General features: G+C 41.7%; 1 protein-coding gene across 4 annotated transcripts in view; it reads right to left on the reverse strand.

Moving 5' to 3' along the window:
* The window catches only part of BTAF1 (B-TFIID TATA-box binding protein associated factor 1), a 394,756-nt gene that overhangs the window by 247,685 nt on the left and 126,180 nt on the right, over positions 1–20,891 (reverse strand). For all 4 annotated transcript variants that reach the window (XM_033943697.1, XM_033943698.1, XM_033943699.1 and 1 more), the window contains 2 exons: positions 11,800–11,940; positions 2,647–2,771 (listed from right to left, as the gene is read on the reverse strand). In XM_033943697.1, coding sequence (XP_033799588.1) covers positions 2,647–2,771; positions 11,800–11,940 — 266 coding nt within the window. The remainder of the gene's footprint in view (positions 1–2,646; positions 2,772–11,799; positions 11,941–20,891) is intronic.

The following is a 20,891-nucleotide window of genomic DNA, read 5'->3' on the forward strand; positions in this document are numbered from 1 at the left end:
AACCACAAATCTCTAATCTCTGGAAAAAGACCATCTATACTATGCAACAACTGCGACTCACAAGGCCTTACTTTCACCCACACCATCTTGCTCTGATCGTCCAGATGATGGTTTTACCTCAACCAGACTAATGCAACTCCGCCTACTTAGGCATCAACACCACTCTCATCCACAAACTGCAGCTCATCCAGAAGACAGCCGTTAGACTAATTTTCAAACTAAAGAAATACGATTCAATCTCTACCTTCATAAAACAACTACACTGGCTTCCAATACCATCCCAGATAAACTTCAAAACCTCATGTATCTTACACCACATACTGTACGGAAACTCAGCGGCTCCCCTCAACCAGCTATTCTCTACATCTTGGTCAACATCCAGAAGACTCCTTAACAGAATTCAACTAAAAATGCCATCCACAAAGTACCTCCACTACAAGCGAATCTTCCACTCCATGCTAACTTACCTGGCAGTAAAAACCTGGAATGACCTTCCAGAAGCAATCAGATAGGAGACAAATCACACCTCATTCAGAAAAAAACCTGAAGACTCACCTCTTTGACAACTAAATGTTTCAACTTCTGTCTTTTGCCACCCCTGCCACCTAGGCCCCTCCTCTTGTCTCTCTACACCCCCATTTTCATCCCTACTCCTTTTCCCCTCCTGATCTCTGATCAGTTGCCTTGACCTTGTTGAAGTCTGTGCGACTCACAAATGGAAGATTAGATTAGAAACGCAAGAGATTGATGAGGGAAAAAAGGCCTCGTCATCGAAAACCCAAAAGCAAACAAAAAATGAAAAATCTCTCCTTTTTTTACATTAAGAAAAATAGTAAAGAAAAGAAGTAAAGTAAATGAAAAAAAAAGTATGCGCAAGCGGGAAGGCACGCACAAAAATGAACGAACGTTTAATGAAGCGACTGAACAGTTCTGTGAAAAACATTGAACTGAGGAGCGCACACCTCCGTCAGGCCAGAGCTCTGTGAATGATGTCATCCACATGTGAGAATATGCTGCCTGCTTGTCCTGGGATAATATTAAATATTTACTTGTATCAGGAATCAGTGAGGAAATCAGAACATCTGGATTTACACAAATGTAAGCATTAACAAGCTTCATAAAGAATGTCCAACCAGAAAAAAAAAAAAAATCTACTTCAAATACAGAAGTTTCAAGTTAGAAATGAGCTAGATCAGTGTTCTTCAACCACCGGTCTGCGGACTGGTGCCAGTCCGCAGACCAGTACCAGTCCGTAGAAATTTACTGCCGGTCCACAGGGCCAGCACATGCATCGGGCCCCAGACAGTGCTCTTCAGCCGCCGGTCCATGGTGTGATCAATGCGGCATTGTCTTCCGGCCAGCTCCCTCTACCTCAGTGCTGCAGCGTACAAAGCCGCGGGCAGCAGTTCCTTTGCATGTCCTGCGCCTGAACCGGAAGCCTTGTCTCTGACTTCATAACGTCAAATGGAAGGCTTCCAGATGAGGTGCAGGATGCCTAAGAAGCCACTGCCCACGGCTTTGTGCATTGCAGCACTGAGGAAGAGGGAGCCGGCCCAAAGATAACGCGAGGGACGGCATAAAACGGCCAGGTGGGAGCAGGCCAGAAGGCAAGGCACATTGTGGAGGGAGGGAGACAACAACGGTAGGCAGAATGATTTTATTTTTTAATTTAGTGATTGATTTACATCTGCTGTCTGTTCAAGAAGAAATGCATTTGTTTCTATTTCTCTGGGGATTGTACTGCATGCAGAGTCTTGCATCTTAGGGTTTGTTTGTATATATTAGTACTTTTAGTTTTTGGTCCCATATTTGTATGGGGTTATCTGTGTTCCGGTAGGAATGAATATTGAGAAGCATACAGTGTGCTTTGTGTAGTTTAATTTTGTGGTTAACGATTATGTGTTGTTAATACGATTCTATTGTGTGTGTATATATGAAAAATGAATGGAAAAAATGGTGTTACAATTAGTACTATTATGGGGGTGGGGTCTGGGGCGGAGATTGGCAGGGTCTGGCCCACAACTTAGCCCAGTGTTCAACTGCCAGTCCACAAAATAATTATTTTATTTCTGCCGGTCCATAGGTGTCAAAAGGTTGAAGAACACTGAGCTAGATGATCATAATAATTTTAACACACACACACATACAAAGATTATTATAGTCTGGGATTATTCTCTAATACATAAAATTTATATCTTGAAAACAATAAGATTATACCCAAAGAGACTGATTTCTGAAAGAAGCTTAAAATATACACTTCTCCCTCCTTATTTGCGGTTTCAATTATTCACGGTTTTTAGCTTGCTGGCTCTTCCCCCCAAATTACATCACCTTGCATAAAGAAATCACTGATTCCAAGCGTTTACAAAGAAAATTGCCGATTCCCGTCACTTTCTTCACTGTGTTTTGCCTCTCCTTCAGGAATAGGACAGGTCTCCCCCCATGTTATTCGCGGTTTCACCATATTCACGATGGTTTTTAATAGAAAACAGCAAAGAAGATATGAAAGTTATTTGCAGTTTTTCTGTATTTGCAGGTCTGTTAATCCCCTATCACTGCGAATACAGAGGGAGAAGTGTAAACAGAACCTCCCAGAAACATATTAAACCAGTGGAAAATCAAAATATTAACACTAGCAGTAGCTACCTGCACTGTCGAACCTGAGGATAAGTTAGAAGGGAAGAAAGGAGGGTCATGATACTATTTGTGGAAGCTGTGAGATCATCCAGTTGTAGGAGAGCATTCCATAATGTGCCAAGAATGATGGGTACCTATATAACACAAAGAATAAACTAAGTTAAGAAATTCCATCAGTCTTTCTTACTTATACATTAGTGAACATACTTTGCCTGATTTCATAACAGGATGTCTACATGAGAAGTCCAGAAAGATGCCTGTTTTATGAAGGCAATAAAGACACTTTTACATTTATAAACCTGACATCCTCAATGAGCCTGAATAGCATGAAAATGTCATACACATCTACACCTGATCTACACTTAGTCCGCCTTTATCTATTCAGTTCAAGGTTGGATTACATTTCAAGAGGTAGGGTTAGTTACCCAGGAAGTTACAATGAGCAGTTTGACAGAGACATTCAGTAGAGTTGCTAGTATAGGTAGATCACTTCTGCTATTAATACTGTATATACTTGAATATAAGCTGAGATTTTTAGGCCCAAAAATGGGAGTCGGCTTATATTCAGGCAGCATCCACAACCTCCCTCTCCTGAACCTGTTACAGGCTTCTGCCAGATCTGCTTTAAGACCTGATGGTCCAGCAGTGGGCCAGGTCAGGAAGAATCCCTCCCGACTCCTGTTCTGGTCGATTATGACAACTTTTACCTCCCTCCTGCCTGCCCTACTTACCATTCAATTCGCTGGTGGTCCAGCAGTGGGCCAGGACAGAAGGTATCCCTCCTGCCTCCTGTCCATACCTTTCAATTCTTTGGTGGTCCAGCAGTGAACTGAAGCAGAAGTGATCTTCCTGCACTCCTGTCCCATGCAGAGCCGCTCTCTGAATGGCTGCGGCAACCATTAGACCATGGGAATTCACAAGGTTGCTGCAAGAACTCGCAGCAGCCATTCAGAGTGTCTTTGCATGGGGCAGGAGTGCATGAAGATCACTCCTGCCCCGATTTACCACTGGACCGCCAGTGAATTGAAAGGTACGCGGGGGAGGTGGGAGGGAGGCAAAAGATGTCACAGTTGGTGGCCAGGACAGGAGGTGAGAAGGATCCTTCCCATCCCAGCCTACTGCTGGACCACCAGGTCTTATGGCAGGTCCAGTGGAGGTATGCAAGGCATTGGATGGAGGGAGAGGGGACGGGTGCAGATCTTGGCAGGGTAGGAACGGAGGTGCAGGGGTGCAGAGACTAGCAGGGCAGGGAGTGGGGGGGGGCTGGGTGCAGAGCTTGGTAGGGCAGGGCACTTGAATATTAACCCAACCCCCCCTCCCTCCAGTTTATATTCGAGTCAAACTTTTTTTCTCCTTATTGGGGGAAAAAGGTTACCTCGGTTTATATTTCGGTCCATTTATATTTGAATATATATGGTAGTTAGGTTATAGTTACAAGTTCAAGTAGGTCAGGGGTAGGCAATTCCGGTCCTCGAGAACAGGATCCAGGTCAGGTTTTCAGGATATCCACAGTTAATATGCACAAGATAGACTTGCATCTCAAGGAGGCATGCAAATCTATCTCATACATATTCATTGTGGATATTCTGAAAATCTGACCTGGCTTTGGCTCTCAAGGACTGGAATTGCCTACCCCTGAATAAGTCATCTTTGGCTCATCGTTATGTCCCAGGAGTTGCATCAGACAGTTTAGAAAACAGGCTTTTACAATTACCATTTCAGTTACTTTAGGGTTGGATCCTTGTCATGATACAGATATGTTTTTAAAAGGTTTTCTGAATCTGAGATAGTGATCACAAAATCCAGCATTTTGCTAATTGATATTGGATGGATAAGGTAAACTTTATATTGTTGTATGCTGCATAAGCGCCGAACGGGGGAGGGGGAGCACAGGGGCCGTGGCCTCCCCAAAAATTTGATACCTGGGGGTACAGGGGAGCAGCGAGCAGGAGTGAGCTTTCCACGCTCCTGCCCGCTGCTAACCTGGTCCGTGGCAGCTGATTTCTTCTGCCGCTGAGCAGCAATCAGCAGGAGCATGCTTTGGCGCTGCCTGCTTGGCACTCAGCGCCTTCTTTGATTGGCTCCCGCAAATGATCTTGAATGATCTTGCTGTGGAAGGCTTGTGTTTAGTTTAACTAAAGCACCCCACTGTTTTTCATGGTCAGTGAGCTTTTGCGTGGCATTTTCCATTGAGTCTCCAAAAAGTTCTTCCCCCAAACAGGAGATATTTGCCAATCTGTCCTAAAGGTTAATAACCATATCAGCAATCCGGAGCCAGGCTAATCATCTCATGACCACAGACATAGAAGAAGCCCTGGATGTCAGCTTAAAGACATCGTAAGCCGATTGAATCCTTCGTTCAACGAGATGGAAGTTATTTCTGAAAAACAGGCAATTGCTTGATGAGATGTTTCATGTAGCAAGCAAAATAGAAGTTGTAATTGATGACTCGATTTGCCAACATGGAGTTTTGGTAAAGCTGTCAGTCAAATCTGTCCATAGTACGTCCCTCTCGACCCAGCGGGACTGATGCATAGACTTCAGGTTTGTCAAAGTCTGGACTGGAAATAATCTTAGAGAGTTCAATTTCCTAGGTGCAACAGGAACAGAGAGAAGAGATTTCCAGTTTTTTTGAACGGTTTCTCTCAGGATTCTATGTAAAGGAAGTTTGAGAAGTTCCTTAGGAGGCTGGTCATAGTCCAAGGGTTCCAAAATTTCAGCACTATATTTGGAATATGCCTCCAGTTTGATGGACAGATCCTTTCCCAACTGTCTAATAAAGCGAGTGAAAGAAAGTCTCTCAGTGGGAGAAGTCGTTCTAGGACACAGGTGTCAAAGTCGGTCCTCGAGGGCCGCAATCCAGTCGGGTTTTCAGGATTTCCCCAATGACTATGCATTGAAAGCAGTGCGTGCACATAGATCTCATGCATATTAATTGGGGAAATCCTGAAAACCCGACTGGATTGTGGCTCTCGAGGACCGACTTTGACACCCCTGCTCTAGGAGGAGTCTTCTGTGGAGATTGTGCCTCAGAAGAGTCATAATTAATGCCAAAGAAGCAGCAGTGCAGCAGAGCCTATCCATTTGAACCAGGCTTAAAAGCCTTATTAGCAAGCAAGGTCCCTAGGTAACAAAAGCTCCAGGTCTGTGGTGGCATTTTGGGAGGGCCTGAACACCTGGATACAAAAGGGGGGGCTTGCTTCCACCAGTTCAAGTTTCAAGTTTATTTAAAATTTCTTATACCGCCCAATCAAGCTTTCTAAGCGGTATACAAAAATGCCAAAACAATGTGCCAATTAAAATACAATTTAAACAAAGACAAATCAGGGGAAATGACATTTTTTAAAAGACATTGACGAACAGGAACAAAAGGGAAGAAGGGTTAGAACTACAATTGATAGAAAGAAAGAAAACACTCAAGGGAAAGAACAACAAAGGGAGGGGGAACTAAAGGTAGAAACCTTTCTTGAATCTAAGTCGTCCTTAACAGGACAGTGAGAAATGTCTTTAACTTCATCTTAAAATTGGCAAGAGTTGTTTTTTTCACGTAAGTAATTTGGGCTGCTGTTCCAAAGAGAGGGGGCACTAACAGAGAAAATTGTAGTCCTCATTGTACTGATATGTTTCAATGAGGGAAATGGTAAGAAGGTTGTGAGCTGTAGATCTTAAGGTCCTAACATAGAAACATAGAAATAGACGGCAGATAAGGGCCACGGCCCATCTAGTCTGCCCACCCCATGACCCTCCCCTACCTTTCTCTGTGAATAGATCCCACGTGTCTATCCCATTTGGCCTTAAAATCAGGCACGCTGCTGGCCTCAATAGTTTAATTATATGGGATAAGTAAGTTATTTATAAATTCTGGCTGGTTATTTGCTCTGGTTTTAAAAGTTAGTAGAATTTTATAGGTGATCCTATGTTCTATTGGTAACCAGTGAGCTTTCTGTAAAAGGAGTAACATGGTCATATTTTTTTTGCATTAAATATGATTTTTACTGCAGGCTGTGAAAGTTCTTAGGGGGACAAATTGCTAATAATAATAAAAGCCAAAAGAAGAAGTTTTTTTTTTATACTATGGTGTAGAGAAGTGCTGGCACCTGAAGTACCAGAGCTCTGCTGAAAAGGACTGTTGCACAAAGTAGCCAGCAGTCCTAAGAGGAGCACACAAGCATGTTGAGGGACAGAGACGTCCTATTTTGATTTTCTTTTTGCTTATAAAGTGGTGGCACGGACTGTCTAGTCCAGCGGCCTCAAACACGCGGCTCACGGGCCGCATGTGGCTCTCCAGGTGTTATTTGCGGCCCGCGGTCTGGACGCGATCAACAGCATTTCTCTTCCTCTTTCCCTTCCTTTTGGAGCAGCAGCGTGTCTGGCCGGCTCGTTCCGTTCAAAGCCGTGGGTTGGCAGCTCCTCACACTATCCACTCCTGCATCGGAAGCCTCTCTGACGTCACAACATCAGAGAGGCTTCAGACGCAGGCGTGGATCTCGCAAGGAGCCGCCACCTGCGGCTTTGAACGGAATGAGCCGGCCAGACACGCTGCTGCTCCACAAGGAAGAGAACGGAAGGGGAGGGGAAAGAGAAATGCTTCTGCTACATAGCAAAGGGGGACCCTAGGGAAATGCTGCTGCTGCTGCTGTACAGAGAAAGGGAGAGGGAGGGAAAGGAGAAGAGAAATGCCTCTCCTGCACAGGAAAGGGGGAAGGAAAATGCTGCTTCTGTTGCTGCTGCTGCACCCAATTGGGGAAAGAGAGGGAAGGAAGGAGAAGGGAGAGGAGAGGCACAAGAGAAGAAGCCAAGTTCATGGGAGGGAGGGAAGGAAAGGAGATATCAGACTATGGAGGGGGAGGGAGAGATGCCAGGGCATGGGGGAAGGGATGGAGACAGATGCCAGACCAGGGGAAAGGAAGGAAAGGAGAGAGATAGGGAGGGAGAGAAAGGAAGGAAAGAGAAGCCAGACCATAGAAATAGGACGGAAGAAGAGAGAGATAGGAAGGGAAGGGAAGACATGGAAACGTAGATTTTGAAAAGAAAGCAGAAAAATTGAACATTAAGTTAATGCCAAAGATGGATGCAAGGCAGAAAGTAAAGACGGAGAGAAAAACAGTCAAAGGACAAGAAGGCCCTGGAAACATAGTTGAAAGCACAGAAAAATAAAGTCACCAGACAACAAAGGTAGGGAAAATGATTTTATTTTCAATATAGTGATTGAAATGTGCCAGTTTTGAGAAAGAAAAGATATTAAACTTTAAATGTGAGGGCTGCAGAAAAAATAGAATACTTGGAGGGCCGCAGAAAAAATAGTTAATGTCTTATTAAAGAAATGACAATTTTGCATGATGTAAAACTCTTTATAGTTTATATATCTTTCCTTTTAACTGTTAAAGGAAAGTTTTATAAACTATAAAGAATTTTACCTCATGCAAAATTGTCATTTCTTTAATAAGACATTAACTACTTTTTCTGTGGCCCTCCAAGTACCTACAAATCCAAAATGTGGCCCTGCAAAGGGTTTGAGTTTGAGACCACTGGTCTAGTCCCTGAACTGTATTTCATATAACAGACACTGGAATTACGTAAAATGAACTATGTGACTCAAGACTGTGAAAAGCAGTTTTATGTTTTGGATTTTCTTTTTCCTTACAATAAACCCAGTGAAGTTTTGTTAGGACTAAATCCAGTGTCCAGGATTTCCTTCTATCAACCACATCAAAGGCGCACTGAAAATCTTGCCTGTGGTCTGAGCCGGATTTTCCCACTTGCTCGTGGCCTGGCCCAGCCACAAGATGAAGCACCTTTAAATATCATGGATATACTTGAATCAACTATTACAGAAAATTCTGAAAAAGTAACTTTATTGGTGTCCTTTGTCTTCGAACAGGACGTTAACATTATTTTCAGGTTGTTTTTTTTGAAATTCTCACAAGCCATTTTATGGTTACAAAAAAAAAAAAAAGTTTATTTTTTTTTTTCCATTATTTTTTATTTTCAAATTTTACATAAAGTGTACAAAATATTAAATTATAATTGATAAATACATAATATCACTTTTATATCTAATACATTATATATCTAAATTTGATTTTCCCCCTCCCCCTCCCCCCCACCCTTTTATTACTTTAATATATAATATTTTTAATTTTCAAATTTTATAGAAAATGTACAACATGTTAGAATACAATTGATGAATATTCAATAACATTTTTATATCTAATACAATATATTCTAAATAAATTTTATCCCCTCTCCCTCCCCCCACCCTTCTATTACTTTTCATTCATACATTGCATATTGTATAATATATTATAACATATTATGTAGAAATTATTTTCTTTACCCCCCCTCTATGTGTGTCATAAAAAAGATCCCTAAAAGAAGAAAAGAAGAAGAAAAATCCTACTATTTATTCATTACAGTATTTTGCCAATGGCCCCCATATTTTTATAAATTTAGTATATGTCCCCCTTTGTATTGCTATTGTTCTTTCCATTTTGAATATATGACATATTGTATTCCACCAAAATGTATAATTTAGGTTGTTGTAATTCTTCCAGTTATTAGTTATATGCTGAATGGCAACCCCTGTCATAATTAATAAAAGCTTGTTATTTTCTGGTGAAATTTGACTTTTTTTCCTCATCATCATTCCAAATAATATTGTGTCATATGATATTGCAATATGATTTTCCATCAATTTATTAATTTGTGGCCAAATTGAATTCCAAAAAGTTTTAATATAGGGACAATGATACAATAAATGATCTAATGTCCCTGGTTTTAGATTACAGTGCCAGCATTTATTGGACTTAGAACTGTCTAATTTTTGCAAACGTGTAGGGGTCCAAAAAGCTCTATGTAATAAGAAGAACCAAGTTTGTCTCATAGATGCTGACACTGTACATCCCATTCTCCAAGACCAAATTAGTGGCCATTGAGATGCATTAATCTGATGTCCAATCTCAATGCTCCAAATGTCTCTTAGACCATTTTTTGGTTTTTTATTCAAATATCCAGATATTAATTTATACCACAATGCGGCTTGATGTCCTAGGAAGTCTGCTTGAAAACATAAGAACTTTAAACTATATTGATTATTTAATGTTTTCCATTCAGGGAACCCAACCTGAATGGCCTGCTTCAATTGCAACCATTTAAAACTTTGTGTTTTATTAAGACCAAATCTATGTTGCAATTGTGAAAAATCCAGCAGTTTACCTTCTGAAATAACATCGTCTAGAGATCTAATGCCTGCAATAATCCAGTTCTTCCAAAGGATTTGAGCTCCGCCAATTTTGATCTTGGAGTTTATCCATATAGATTGATTAGTTGATTTGTTTATTGGGATAGGTGTTAATTTATCAATAAATCTCAGCGTTTTCCAAGTATCCATTAATATTTTATTTTCTCTGTATCTTCTAGGTATGTTAATACTTGGCAGATGAACTAAATTTAGGGGAAACATAAGGCGCCATTCCAAAAAAAAAGTTTAGATATTCCCAGATGTAACTAAACAAACACAAGACCGAAGAAAATTATTTCTTGCAATGAAATCTGAAGTGGTCTCTTTGGGAGCCTCGTTCCTATTATCTTATCCTTGCAAATGTATAATAAAATACTTGGGGTCAAAATGTTTTCTTTACCCCAGAGCAACTAAAAGCATTTATAGATATGAAGAAGTTGGTAACTGAAAATGTTTAATATTAATGAACAATAAAGTATGAAAGTGGGATATAGCTGTTAAGTCATTCCTCTATAATTGGATTTATGAAATAGATAAGATCCTCTTTAATTTTTCCTGGGCCCGCTCTGCCTAATTGGGGGTCTAAGGAAGATTTATTCAAGTTACTCATATTTTTCTCCTCATTGGATTTTTTTCTGTATTTCTTTAATAAGAATGTTCTTATATTGAATGTATATAATTTCTTATATAGAATGTATATAATTTCTAAAAGCTAATTAAAAAAACAAAACAAAACATGATACTCCTAATCTAATATAAGTCTAAATACAATAACATTTCATATCTATTGAATACTATAAAGTTTCTGCATAAAATCATGGTCAGTCTATCCATATTTTAGTAATTTTGAACAGCTAAGTTTAAAATGCACCTATTCCGAGTTTAAACAATGGTAGTCATTTAAGGCCAGATTCTATAAATGGCACCGAGTGGCATCTACATTGTTGATAAAATGGTGCCATTCACAGAATCATACCTAGCTGCACCTAAGCAAACGTATGCATCTGAAACATAGGCGCCACTCCGTGGGCCAGCTTTTCACTTGCCTAATTTGGCGGCGCCTATGTCGGATGCCTAACAATGCCTGTCAACCATGCCTATTCTCTGTCCATAACCACGCCAACCTTTAAAAATAGGTATTTCTTTGACAGCGCCTCCACTTAAGCGTCAACTAGGCGTCCTATACATAGGCACCGCTCCATTAGGCCAGCTTTTCACTTGCCTAATTTGGCAGTGCCTATGTCTGATGCCTGTCAACCACACCTATTCTCCTTATAAGGGGAGGCCAATCTAAAGGCATCGTAGATAAGCCACCCCATTAGAAGATAAGTCGCGGAGTCCCCCTTACCTACAGCTTCCTCCTGGATGGCTGCCTTGTCATGGCCAGTGGTGCAGGGCAGGAGCAATCTTTTCAGCATTCAGTTGGCCACGTGCTGCTTCCTCAAAGCCTCCTCAATGCCTGTGCCAGTTCTTGCTGGACTAGCGAGTCACATGAGAACTGACGCAGGCACTGAGGAAGCAGCGCGGCGCCTGCTCTGCACCCCTGGCCGCAACGAGGCAGGAGGCAGCTGGTGAAGGTATTTACCGGGGGGTGGGGAAAGGGAAGCATAGGCCGCCCCAGCCACCCCATTGTATAGACCGTTTTAGGTTTTAAAACGCTTAGATAAGCCACAGCTTATCTAAGAGTTTTAAAACCTAAATCGGCATTTCTTGCGGCCTATACATGGGGAAATACGGTAAACCAGCGTGATCAATTACCATGCAGAATAAGCCAATTAAAAAAATTAAGTTCAGCATAGATCCTGAACTTGGGAATCACTAGGCAGCCATGATTATGGAACTCAGTGGTGCCTAAATAGGGCACCGTTTATAGAATATGGTCAAAAATGTCTAAAGAACAACAACAGAAATGTTTCTCTCACCTGTGTATATTGAAGCCCAACAAGACTTTCTACTACAGGTACCAATGATGAGGCTGCAACAGCACGTACATCATCATCAAGGTCTTGCAGACCTTCACTGACTGCTGGTAGCACTTTAGGTAATAAGGTTTTAATCAAGTCCTGCAATAAAGATTTTTTTTCAAATTTAATTGACTTTTGTATAGGGTACATAAAAAAGGGGTCATTGCTCAACACTGCATTGTTCAAGTCTCATATATTTTCTTGGATTAAAATATATGCTTCCATTTATATACAGTTATAACAAAATTTAGAAACCATAAACGGGATTTAATCTATGATTGAATGCTCTGCAACAGCATTGATTTATTTATTTTATATGCTCTTGTCACTCTACAGTTTCTCAGTTTCTCAGAGCCATCCCTTGAACATCTGGTGCATTTTGGCAAAGTATGGCATTCTGAGTTTGAGTCACACAGTATCTAGACTCTTGCAAGCTAAGCTAGAGTTACACCCAAAACTGATGTTTCAAATATCATTTTGCTATCTTGCACATCAAGGCCAAAAATGTAAAATTTCATGAAAATCAGATATTAGAAATTGCTATGACACCTTTACTTCCTAGTAATACTACCTAACAGCAGTCAGCGACTAGCTGATTTGTATGATGAACTAAAAGCAGCTGCTTCCACAGTTTAGATTTTTTAAAAGTATTAATTTTTTTAGTTCAAAAATTTCTAAACTGCCTATACCTAAAACATTCATAATAGTTTGGAAGACAGTACTTATTTTTGGAGATGTCTTATTTTTTTCAAGTACAATGATCATCTCTCCCTTCCTCTCCTCCACCCCAATTCTTCCTATTTCTTTTCTCTCCCCCACGTGCAGCATCTTTCCTTCCCTCTCACCCATCCCCTTGTGCAGTATCTATCCTTCCCTCCCTCCTATCCCTTGTGCAGCAGAACCCTTGCAGCTTCTATCCCTCCCTTCTTCCCATCCCCCCATGTAGCATCTTTCTATCTCCCTCCCCTGCCACGCACCCCCCCTCGCCCCTGCCGACCCATCTCTCCCTCCCAACCGAACCACGAGACAGAAATAAACAAACCGGCAGTGTCGGCAGCAATCTAAACAGGCTGCTTCGCGGCCTGGGCCGTTCCTCTGCCGCATCACCGATGACATCATCAGCAATGTGGCAGAGGAACTGCCCAGGCCGCTAAGCAGCCTATCTAGATTGCTGCCGATGCTGCCAGTTTGTTATAAGGTATTTCTTTCTGTCTCACGGTTCGGATGGGAGGGACAGATGGGTCAGTGAGAGAAGGGAAGCGCTGCTGCCGGCGACTAGGGCTTATTTTTAGTGGAAGGGCTTATTTTCGGGGAAACATGGTAGGCCCTGAAACTCAGACTGTCTCCAAAAACAGGTCTTTCCAGGTCAGATACTTCAAGTGGCAAGTATCTAGTGGTTCAAAAGGAGCTTTCAGTAGCTGAGTAAGAACAATGTTGAAGTCACTATGGGCAGCTTGATGGAAGGCTTCAAAAGAAGCAAGCCCCACAAAAGAAGTGAACTAAAGGCTAAGCAGAGATGGATTTACCTTCTACCTAGTGATAAGCACCAACTGCATTAAAGTGAACCCTAACAGAGTTGTTCTTGAGTAGCTTCTACATGTTAGAGGCAGGTCTCAAGCAGTTTTTGTATAGGACAGATCTAGGATCTTGTCCTCACACTAGACATCAAACCTCTTCCATTTAAATCCATAAGATCTCCTATGAAAACTCTTATAGAAGCCAAGAGAATTTGAAAGACACTATTAAGCAAACTGAAGGAATCCATTCCTACTCTCTCAACAACCAAGCCATGAGTGTTGGGGAATAAAGGTTAGGATATCGTAGGGATTCCGAGTTTTAAGTGTTAGAAAACAATCCAGTCTCCATGAATCTCTGGAGAAATGTTCCAAAAGAGGGAACCATCTCTGTCTCAAAGAGGAGTTGGTAATCAAAATCATAGTTCCATGATTCTTTGAGTCCTACTTTGTCATTTTTAGTGAATACAGTGGTGCCTCACACAACGAACTTAATTGGTTCCAGGAGCAAGTTTGTTATGCGAAAAGTTCGTTATGTGAAACGCGTTTTCCCATAACAATACATGTTAAAAAAAATAATTCGTTCTGTAGCATAAAATATGCTAAGATGACATAAAAAAAGATAAATTTTTTGTTATTATTTTTATTTAGATACATCTAAAAACATACATCTCCCTGTCCTTTTACTTCCACTATCTTCCTATCCCATCTCTATTCCCTTTTGTCCCTCTCCCCATGATCAATCATCTCACCACCTCTCTCTGCCCTCACCCTCAGGGTTCAAGATTGCTTCCACTCTTTTTCCTGTTGTTCTCTCTGCCTGTCACCCTATGATTTAGCATCCCTTCTGCCCTTGTCCAATATTTCCCCTTCTCTCCCTCCCTCTCATCCCCTGCTCCAACATGTGCTTTCAGCGGCCTTCTCCCCCCTTAAGCGTCTTTTCTTCTCCACTCCACCTTTCCTCCCTCCCTGCCTCCACCTTTGTGGCGCTTTTGCACCCGACCGACAACAGAACAGGCCCGGTAGGACAAATCTCCCTGTCCTGTAGCCGCGAATCTAAATTACCTTCTTACAGCAGCTGGATTATTGAAGCTGCTGTAAGAGGTAATTTAGATTCGCGGCTACAGGGCAGGGAGGTTTGTCGGCCGGGCCTGTTGTCGGTCGATCGGGGGACCTGACCAGCTGTGCACATTCTTCGGGGCGGACCGCCCCCTCCCCCCTCTTTCGTTCGCCATTGCCTTCTTCCTACCTGCCCTGCCGCAGCCGCACACAGCCGACCGGAAGTCTTCCTGATGTCAGCGCTGACGTCGGAGGAAGGGAGGGCTTTGCTTAAGCCCTCCCTCCGACGTCAGCGCTGACATCGGGAAGATTTCCGTTCGGCTGTGTGCTGCGACAGGGCAGGTAAGGAGAAGGAGACTACCCTCGCGGCTCGACCAACCCCGCTGCGATCCAACCCCGCAGGAACCCCGGAAGGATGCAGCTCGGGCGACTTCGTTGTGTGAAACGAAGTCCGTTGTACGAATCAAGACATAAAGTTCGTTGTGCGCAGCGTTCGCTGTGCGAGGCGGCTGTTATGCGAGGCACCACTGTATATCATTGTGCGGTAGAAGACTGCCTGATCAGTTAAAAGAAGTATATGTTCTGTTATTGTAAATTATATAGACAACACAGAAAAAGGGATCAACAAATACACCACCAAAAAAGTGTACAAGCCTACAGAACTGGGACTAAATATTCTTTATTTTCAAATACCCGACACTGGCAGTGTTTTGGCCTGCCATCAGGGGTCTTTAAAATTGTCATTTATATGATTCACATGTAGAGAAGATTGTCCTAATATGAAATAATACTGTAACGCTTGAATTAAATTACTCGGTATCCACGTTCATAATTCACCAAGTTTTTGAACTGCATGCAATGCGGTGAGAAGTGGACTGAACGGCATTCACAGGGGCTAACCTTGAAAGAGTCATTGGGCAAAACATGTCAGGTGAAAACAGTACCCAGCTGACATAATTGTTAGTGCACAGATAAGTGATTTTTAAACATATTTAAAAATTTGATACTTTTGATACTATTTAGCATTTAAATAAAATGTTATGAATAAAGTATATGAACAAAGCATATGAACAAAGCGAATGAATAAAACACAAGTAAAGCGCATAAAATTGGGTCAATGAGGAGTGCTAAGCAACGATAAAACTCGTGAAATTGTTGCCTAAGCCGTGAATATATTTCCGTTAATAGTGATCAAAATACGGAAAGCACATCTGATGACCTAATAGAAGAGCTTATATTGAAGTTATAGATGGTTTATATTGCCTCACTTTTATTTATATTTGTTGTTTGCTATTATTATAACATAGAAACATGATGGCAGATAAAGGCCAAATGGTCCATCAAGTCTGCCCATCCACAGTAACCATTATCTCTTCCTCTCTCTAAGAGATCCCTCTTGTCTATCCCAGGTTTTCTTGAAATTAGACACAGTCTCTGTCTCCACCACCTCTACTGGGAGATTGCTCCATGCATCTACCATCCCTTCTGTAAAAAAGTATTTCCTTAGATTACACCTGAGCCTATCACCTCTTAAAATCATCCTATGCCCTCTCATTCCAGAGCTTCCTTTCAAATGAAAGACTCAACTCATGTGCATTTATGTCACATAGGTATTTAAACATCTCTATTATATCTTCCCTCTCCCACCTTTCTTCCTAAGTATACAGATTGAGATCTTTAAGTCTGTCCCCATATGCCTTATGACAACGACCACACATCATTTTAATAGCCTTCCTCTGGACCGACTCCATCCTTTTTATATCTTTTTGAATGTGCGGACTCCAGAATTGTACACAATATTCTAAATGAGGTCTCACCAGAGTCATATACAGGGGCATCAATATCTCCTTTTTCCTACTGGCCATACCTCTCTCCCTATGCACCCTAGCATCTTTCTAGCTATCGCCATCACCTTTTCATCCAGTTTGGCCACCTTAAGATCATCACATATAATCACATCCAAGTTCCGCTCTTCCGTCATGCACATAAGTTCTTCACCCCTAAACTATACCGTTCCCTCGGGTTTTTGCAGTCCAAATGCATGACTTTGCATTTCTTACCATCAAATTTTAGCTGCCAAATTTCAGACCATTCTTCAAGCTTCATCTAGTCTTTCTTCATGTTATTCACACTATCCTGGGTGTCTACTCTATTGCAGATTTTAGTATTATCCACAAAGATGCAAAGCTTACCCGACAGCCCTGCAGCAATATCATTTATAAAAATGTTAGAAAGAACAGGCCCAAGAACAGAACCTTGAGGCACACCACTGGTAACATCCCTTTAAACAGAGCGATCTCCATTGATCATTACCCTCCGTCACCTTCCACTCAACCAGATTTGACTTAGCCCGTCACTTTGGGACTCATCCCAAGGGCACTCAGTTTATTTATTAGACGTCTGTGTGGAACACTGTCAAATGCATTGCTAAAATCTAAATACACCATAAGAACATAAGAATAGCCTTACATGGTCAGACCGATGGCCCATCAAGCCCAGTAGCCCGTTCTCATGGTGGCCAATATAGGTCACTGGTGCCTGGCCAAAACCCAAGGAGTAGCAATATTCCATGCTACCAGGGCAAGCAGTGGCTTACACCATGTCTTTCTCAATAACAGACTATGGACTTTTCCTCCAGGAAATTGTCCAAACCTTTCTTAATACCAGCTATGCTATCTGCTCTTACCACAACCTCTGGCAACGCATTCCAGAGCTTAACTATTCTCAGAATGAAAAAAATTTCCTAGTATTTCCCTGTAACTTCAACAAGTATCCCCTAGTCTTTGTAATTTTTGACAGTGAAAAATCGATCCACTTGTACCTGTTCTACTCCACTCAGGATTAATCAAATCTTCCCTCACCCGTCTCTTTTCCAAGCTGATGAGCCCTAACCTTTTTAGCCTTTCCTCATATGAGAGGAATTCCATCCCCTTTATCATCTTGGTCGCTCTTCTTTGAACCTTTTCTAGCGTCACTATATCTTTCCCGAAATAAGGAGACCACATCTAGCGTACTCCCTCTATCCAATTATCTGGTCACTCAGTCAAAGAAATTGATCAGATTTGTCTGACAAGACCTTCCTCTGGTGAATCCATGTTGCCTCCGGTCCTGTAATCCACAGGATTCAATAAACTTCACCATGCTCTGTTTTCAAAGCGTTTCCTTTAATATGCTTACCACAGAAGCCAGACTCACTGGCTTGTAATTCCCTACTTCTTCTTTACTTCCACTTTTGTGGAGAGGGACCACATCCGCTCTTCTCCAATCCTCCGGTACCACTCCAGACTCTAGAGAAGCATTGAAAAGGTCAGTCAGTGGAGCCATCAGAACTTCCCCTAAGTAACTTCAGCACCCTCAGATGTACACCATCTGACCCCATCGCTTTGTCTACCTTTAATTTAGCTAGCTCCTCATGAACACAACCCTCTGAAAATCAATTGGAGTCTATCACTCAATCCCTATTCGCATTTCTCTTCTGTGGTCCCGCTCACGGATCTTCAGCCGTGAACACAGAACAGAAATATCTGTTAAACAATTCAGCCTTTTCTTTATCAGATTCTACTTATTTCTCTCCTTCATCTTTGAGTCTCACAACGCCACTTTTGCATTTCTTCCTATCACTAATATATCTAAAAAATGTCTTGTCTCCCCCCCCATTTTACCATGTCAGCAATTTTTTTCTTCCATTTGCATCTTTGTTTTCCTGACTACACGACCAGCCGCTCTTAACTTTTTCAGGTATTTTTGCCTGTCTTCCTCTTTCTGGGATCTTTTGTAGTTTATGAAAGATAACCTCCTCTTATTCCTTACCTTCTCAACTACTACTTTTGAGAACCAAAGCGGCTTTCTTTTCCTCTTATTTTACTTACTTGCCTCACAAAAAGTTTTCTCGCTCTTACAATTACTCCTTTAAGTTTTGCCCACTGCATTTCTATTCCTTCCAGACATGCCCATCTAGTCTGTCCATCCGCAGTAACCATTATCTCTTTCTTTCTTCGAGAGATCCCACATGCTTTGACATAATCCCCCATCTGAACAAAGTTAGTTTTTTAAAAGTCTTGAACCTTTGATTTTGAATGAGCCCTCTCTATACCCATCTTAATATTAAACCATACCATGCAATGATCACTGGATGCCAGATGATCACCCACTGTAACATCAGAAACATATTCCCCGTTTGTAAGTACTATTCAAGTATGACCCCTTCCCGCATGGGTTCCATTACCAACTGATGGAACAGTTCTCCTTGTAGAGAATCCAGGATCTCCCTACTTCTAGAAGACCCTACAATAGGGATACCCTAATCAACAACTAGTATGTTAAAATCATCTATTAGTAAAACTTCCACTTTTTTAGATATATTCTGAATGTCTACTATTAAATCTCTGTCCTCTTCTTCTGTCTATGAAGGATGCCTGTATATCACACCAATATAAATTTATTCACTATTCCCAATTTCCAAATTGATCTACATTGCCTCTTCCTTGCCCTGCATATCCTGCAATTGTGTGGCTTTAATATGATCTTTAACATTTAATGCTATTCCCCCTCCTTTTCTTCTTACCCTGTCTTTCCTGAACAGATTATTGCCCAGTATAAGTACATCCCAGTCATGGTTCTCTGTGAACCACGTCTCTGTGATCGCCACTATATCCAACTCCTCTTTTTCCATCACAGCTTCTAGATCCAGAATCTTGTTTCCCAAACTTCGAGCATTAGTATATACTGCTTTCCAGACATTACCCCCTTTTCACCCGACATAAATTTAAAGGTCATGAAACTAAAGATGCACTGAAAAACAATTATAAGAAAAGCATTTAAATTAGTTAACCCCTTTTAAGAATAGAATTGTTTAAGGCAGCTTACAACTGCATAGTTTGAAAATCTTTTGTTGATATAATAGTAAAATGACCAAATAGCAGCATAATGCACAGGCTGGATAGCACAGTTACTTACCTGTAACAGGTGTTATCCAGTGATAGCAGGCAGATATTCTTACAGATGGGTGACATCAACCACGAAGCCCCGGTACACACAGTGCAGAAGTGTACTGTCACTTTAACGTTTTTACAAGTCTCAAAACTACCTGTACTGTTCATGCACTAGTGCCTTTCAGCCCGACATTAGATTGCAGTAAAAAACAACAACTAGGAAGCCAACTAAGGGCAGTGGGAGGGTTGTGAGAATATCTGCCTGCTGTCTTTGGATAAAAACTGTTACAGGTAAGTATGCTTTATCCTAGGACATGCAGGCAGCATATTCTCAAAGATGAGACTCCCTACAAAACTGAAAGGGATGGAGGGAAGTTCGCATCTAAACAGAGAATAAATTTTGTTCAACTGCTTGGCTGAACCGACTATCCCGTCAAGAATGGTTCTCCAGATAGTAGTGGGATGTGAACATATGGATTGAGGACCAGGTTTGCTGCTTTACAAATGTCCCAACGGGAGTGGAATGTAGGTAAGCTACTGAAGTTGCCATAGCTCTAACTTTGTGTGCAGTGACACTAGGGTGGTTCAAAAAAATTAACACATTGTTTGCCCACAAGGCTAATTTTGTTATTTTATATAAAAATTAAACACACACTAAATTTTACTTAAAACAAAGTTTAGAGGTCGTCCCACCTCACTGTTGTTTTAAAACTACCACTAAGTATTTTGTAATTCTTGTGTACTTGGCAAATATATCATCCACGAACCAATCTGTCAGAGGTTGGGCAAATTCCAGCTTGTACCCCGACAGAATAATGTCCAAGACCCACTGGTCAGACGTAATGCACATCCAGGCTGGTGCCATTGTGCCTTTTTGCAGAGGGCACAAACAGAAGATAGAAGGCTGGGAATGCCTGTAGCAGCATACTGTCATTGGGAGCCCTGTGAAAATCTCTGCAATGTGGCATTCGGTTGGGATTGCTGAGAGCCACAAAATTAAAACGACCAGAAACCCAGGAGGGTCTGCTATCAGGCAGAATCTAAGGGTGACGGTCCATCACAGAATCCATTAAGGCCGACCAGACTTTTGCAAAACAAAAACTGCCCTTAAAAGGCAGTCTAGCCAAAGTAACTTTGAAAGTAAACACACCAGCCCATTGTCTGATCCAAAGCATTTTGCGGACAGAGATGGAGTATACTGACACCTTTGCCAAAACTCGCATAAAGTCATACAATGCATCAGCCATATAATGTACCCCAGCCAAAAGAAATTGAGGAGGGGGATCCACCGCCTCACTCTCCAGTGTGCGCAGTCGAGGGAGATAGGTACATGCAACAAAAGATGTTGCCAAAGCAGCTTTGACACCTAAAGCAGCTATGTCAAAGAGTGTCCTGAGGACCACATTCACATGGCGGTCCTGCACATCTGTTAACACAACACCATCCTTACTGGGGATAGAGGTGTGCTCAGTCACCTGCACCACCAAGAATCCATCCAGGGCTGACCCAAAAGCTGCTGACACTCCTGTACCGGGGATACAAGCAT

Source organism: Geotrypetes seraphini, chromosome 4 (assembly GCF_902459505.1).
Source record: "Geotrypetes seraphini chromosome 4, aGeoSer1.1, whole genome shotgun sequence".
NCBI lineage: Eukaryota > Metazoa > Chordata > Amphibia > Gymnophiona > Dermophiidae > Geotrypetes > Geotrypetes seraphini.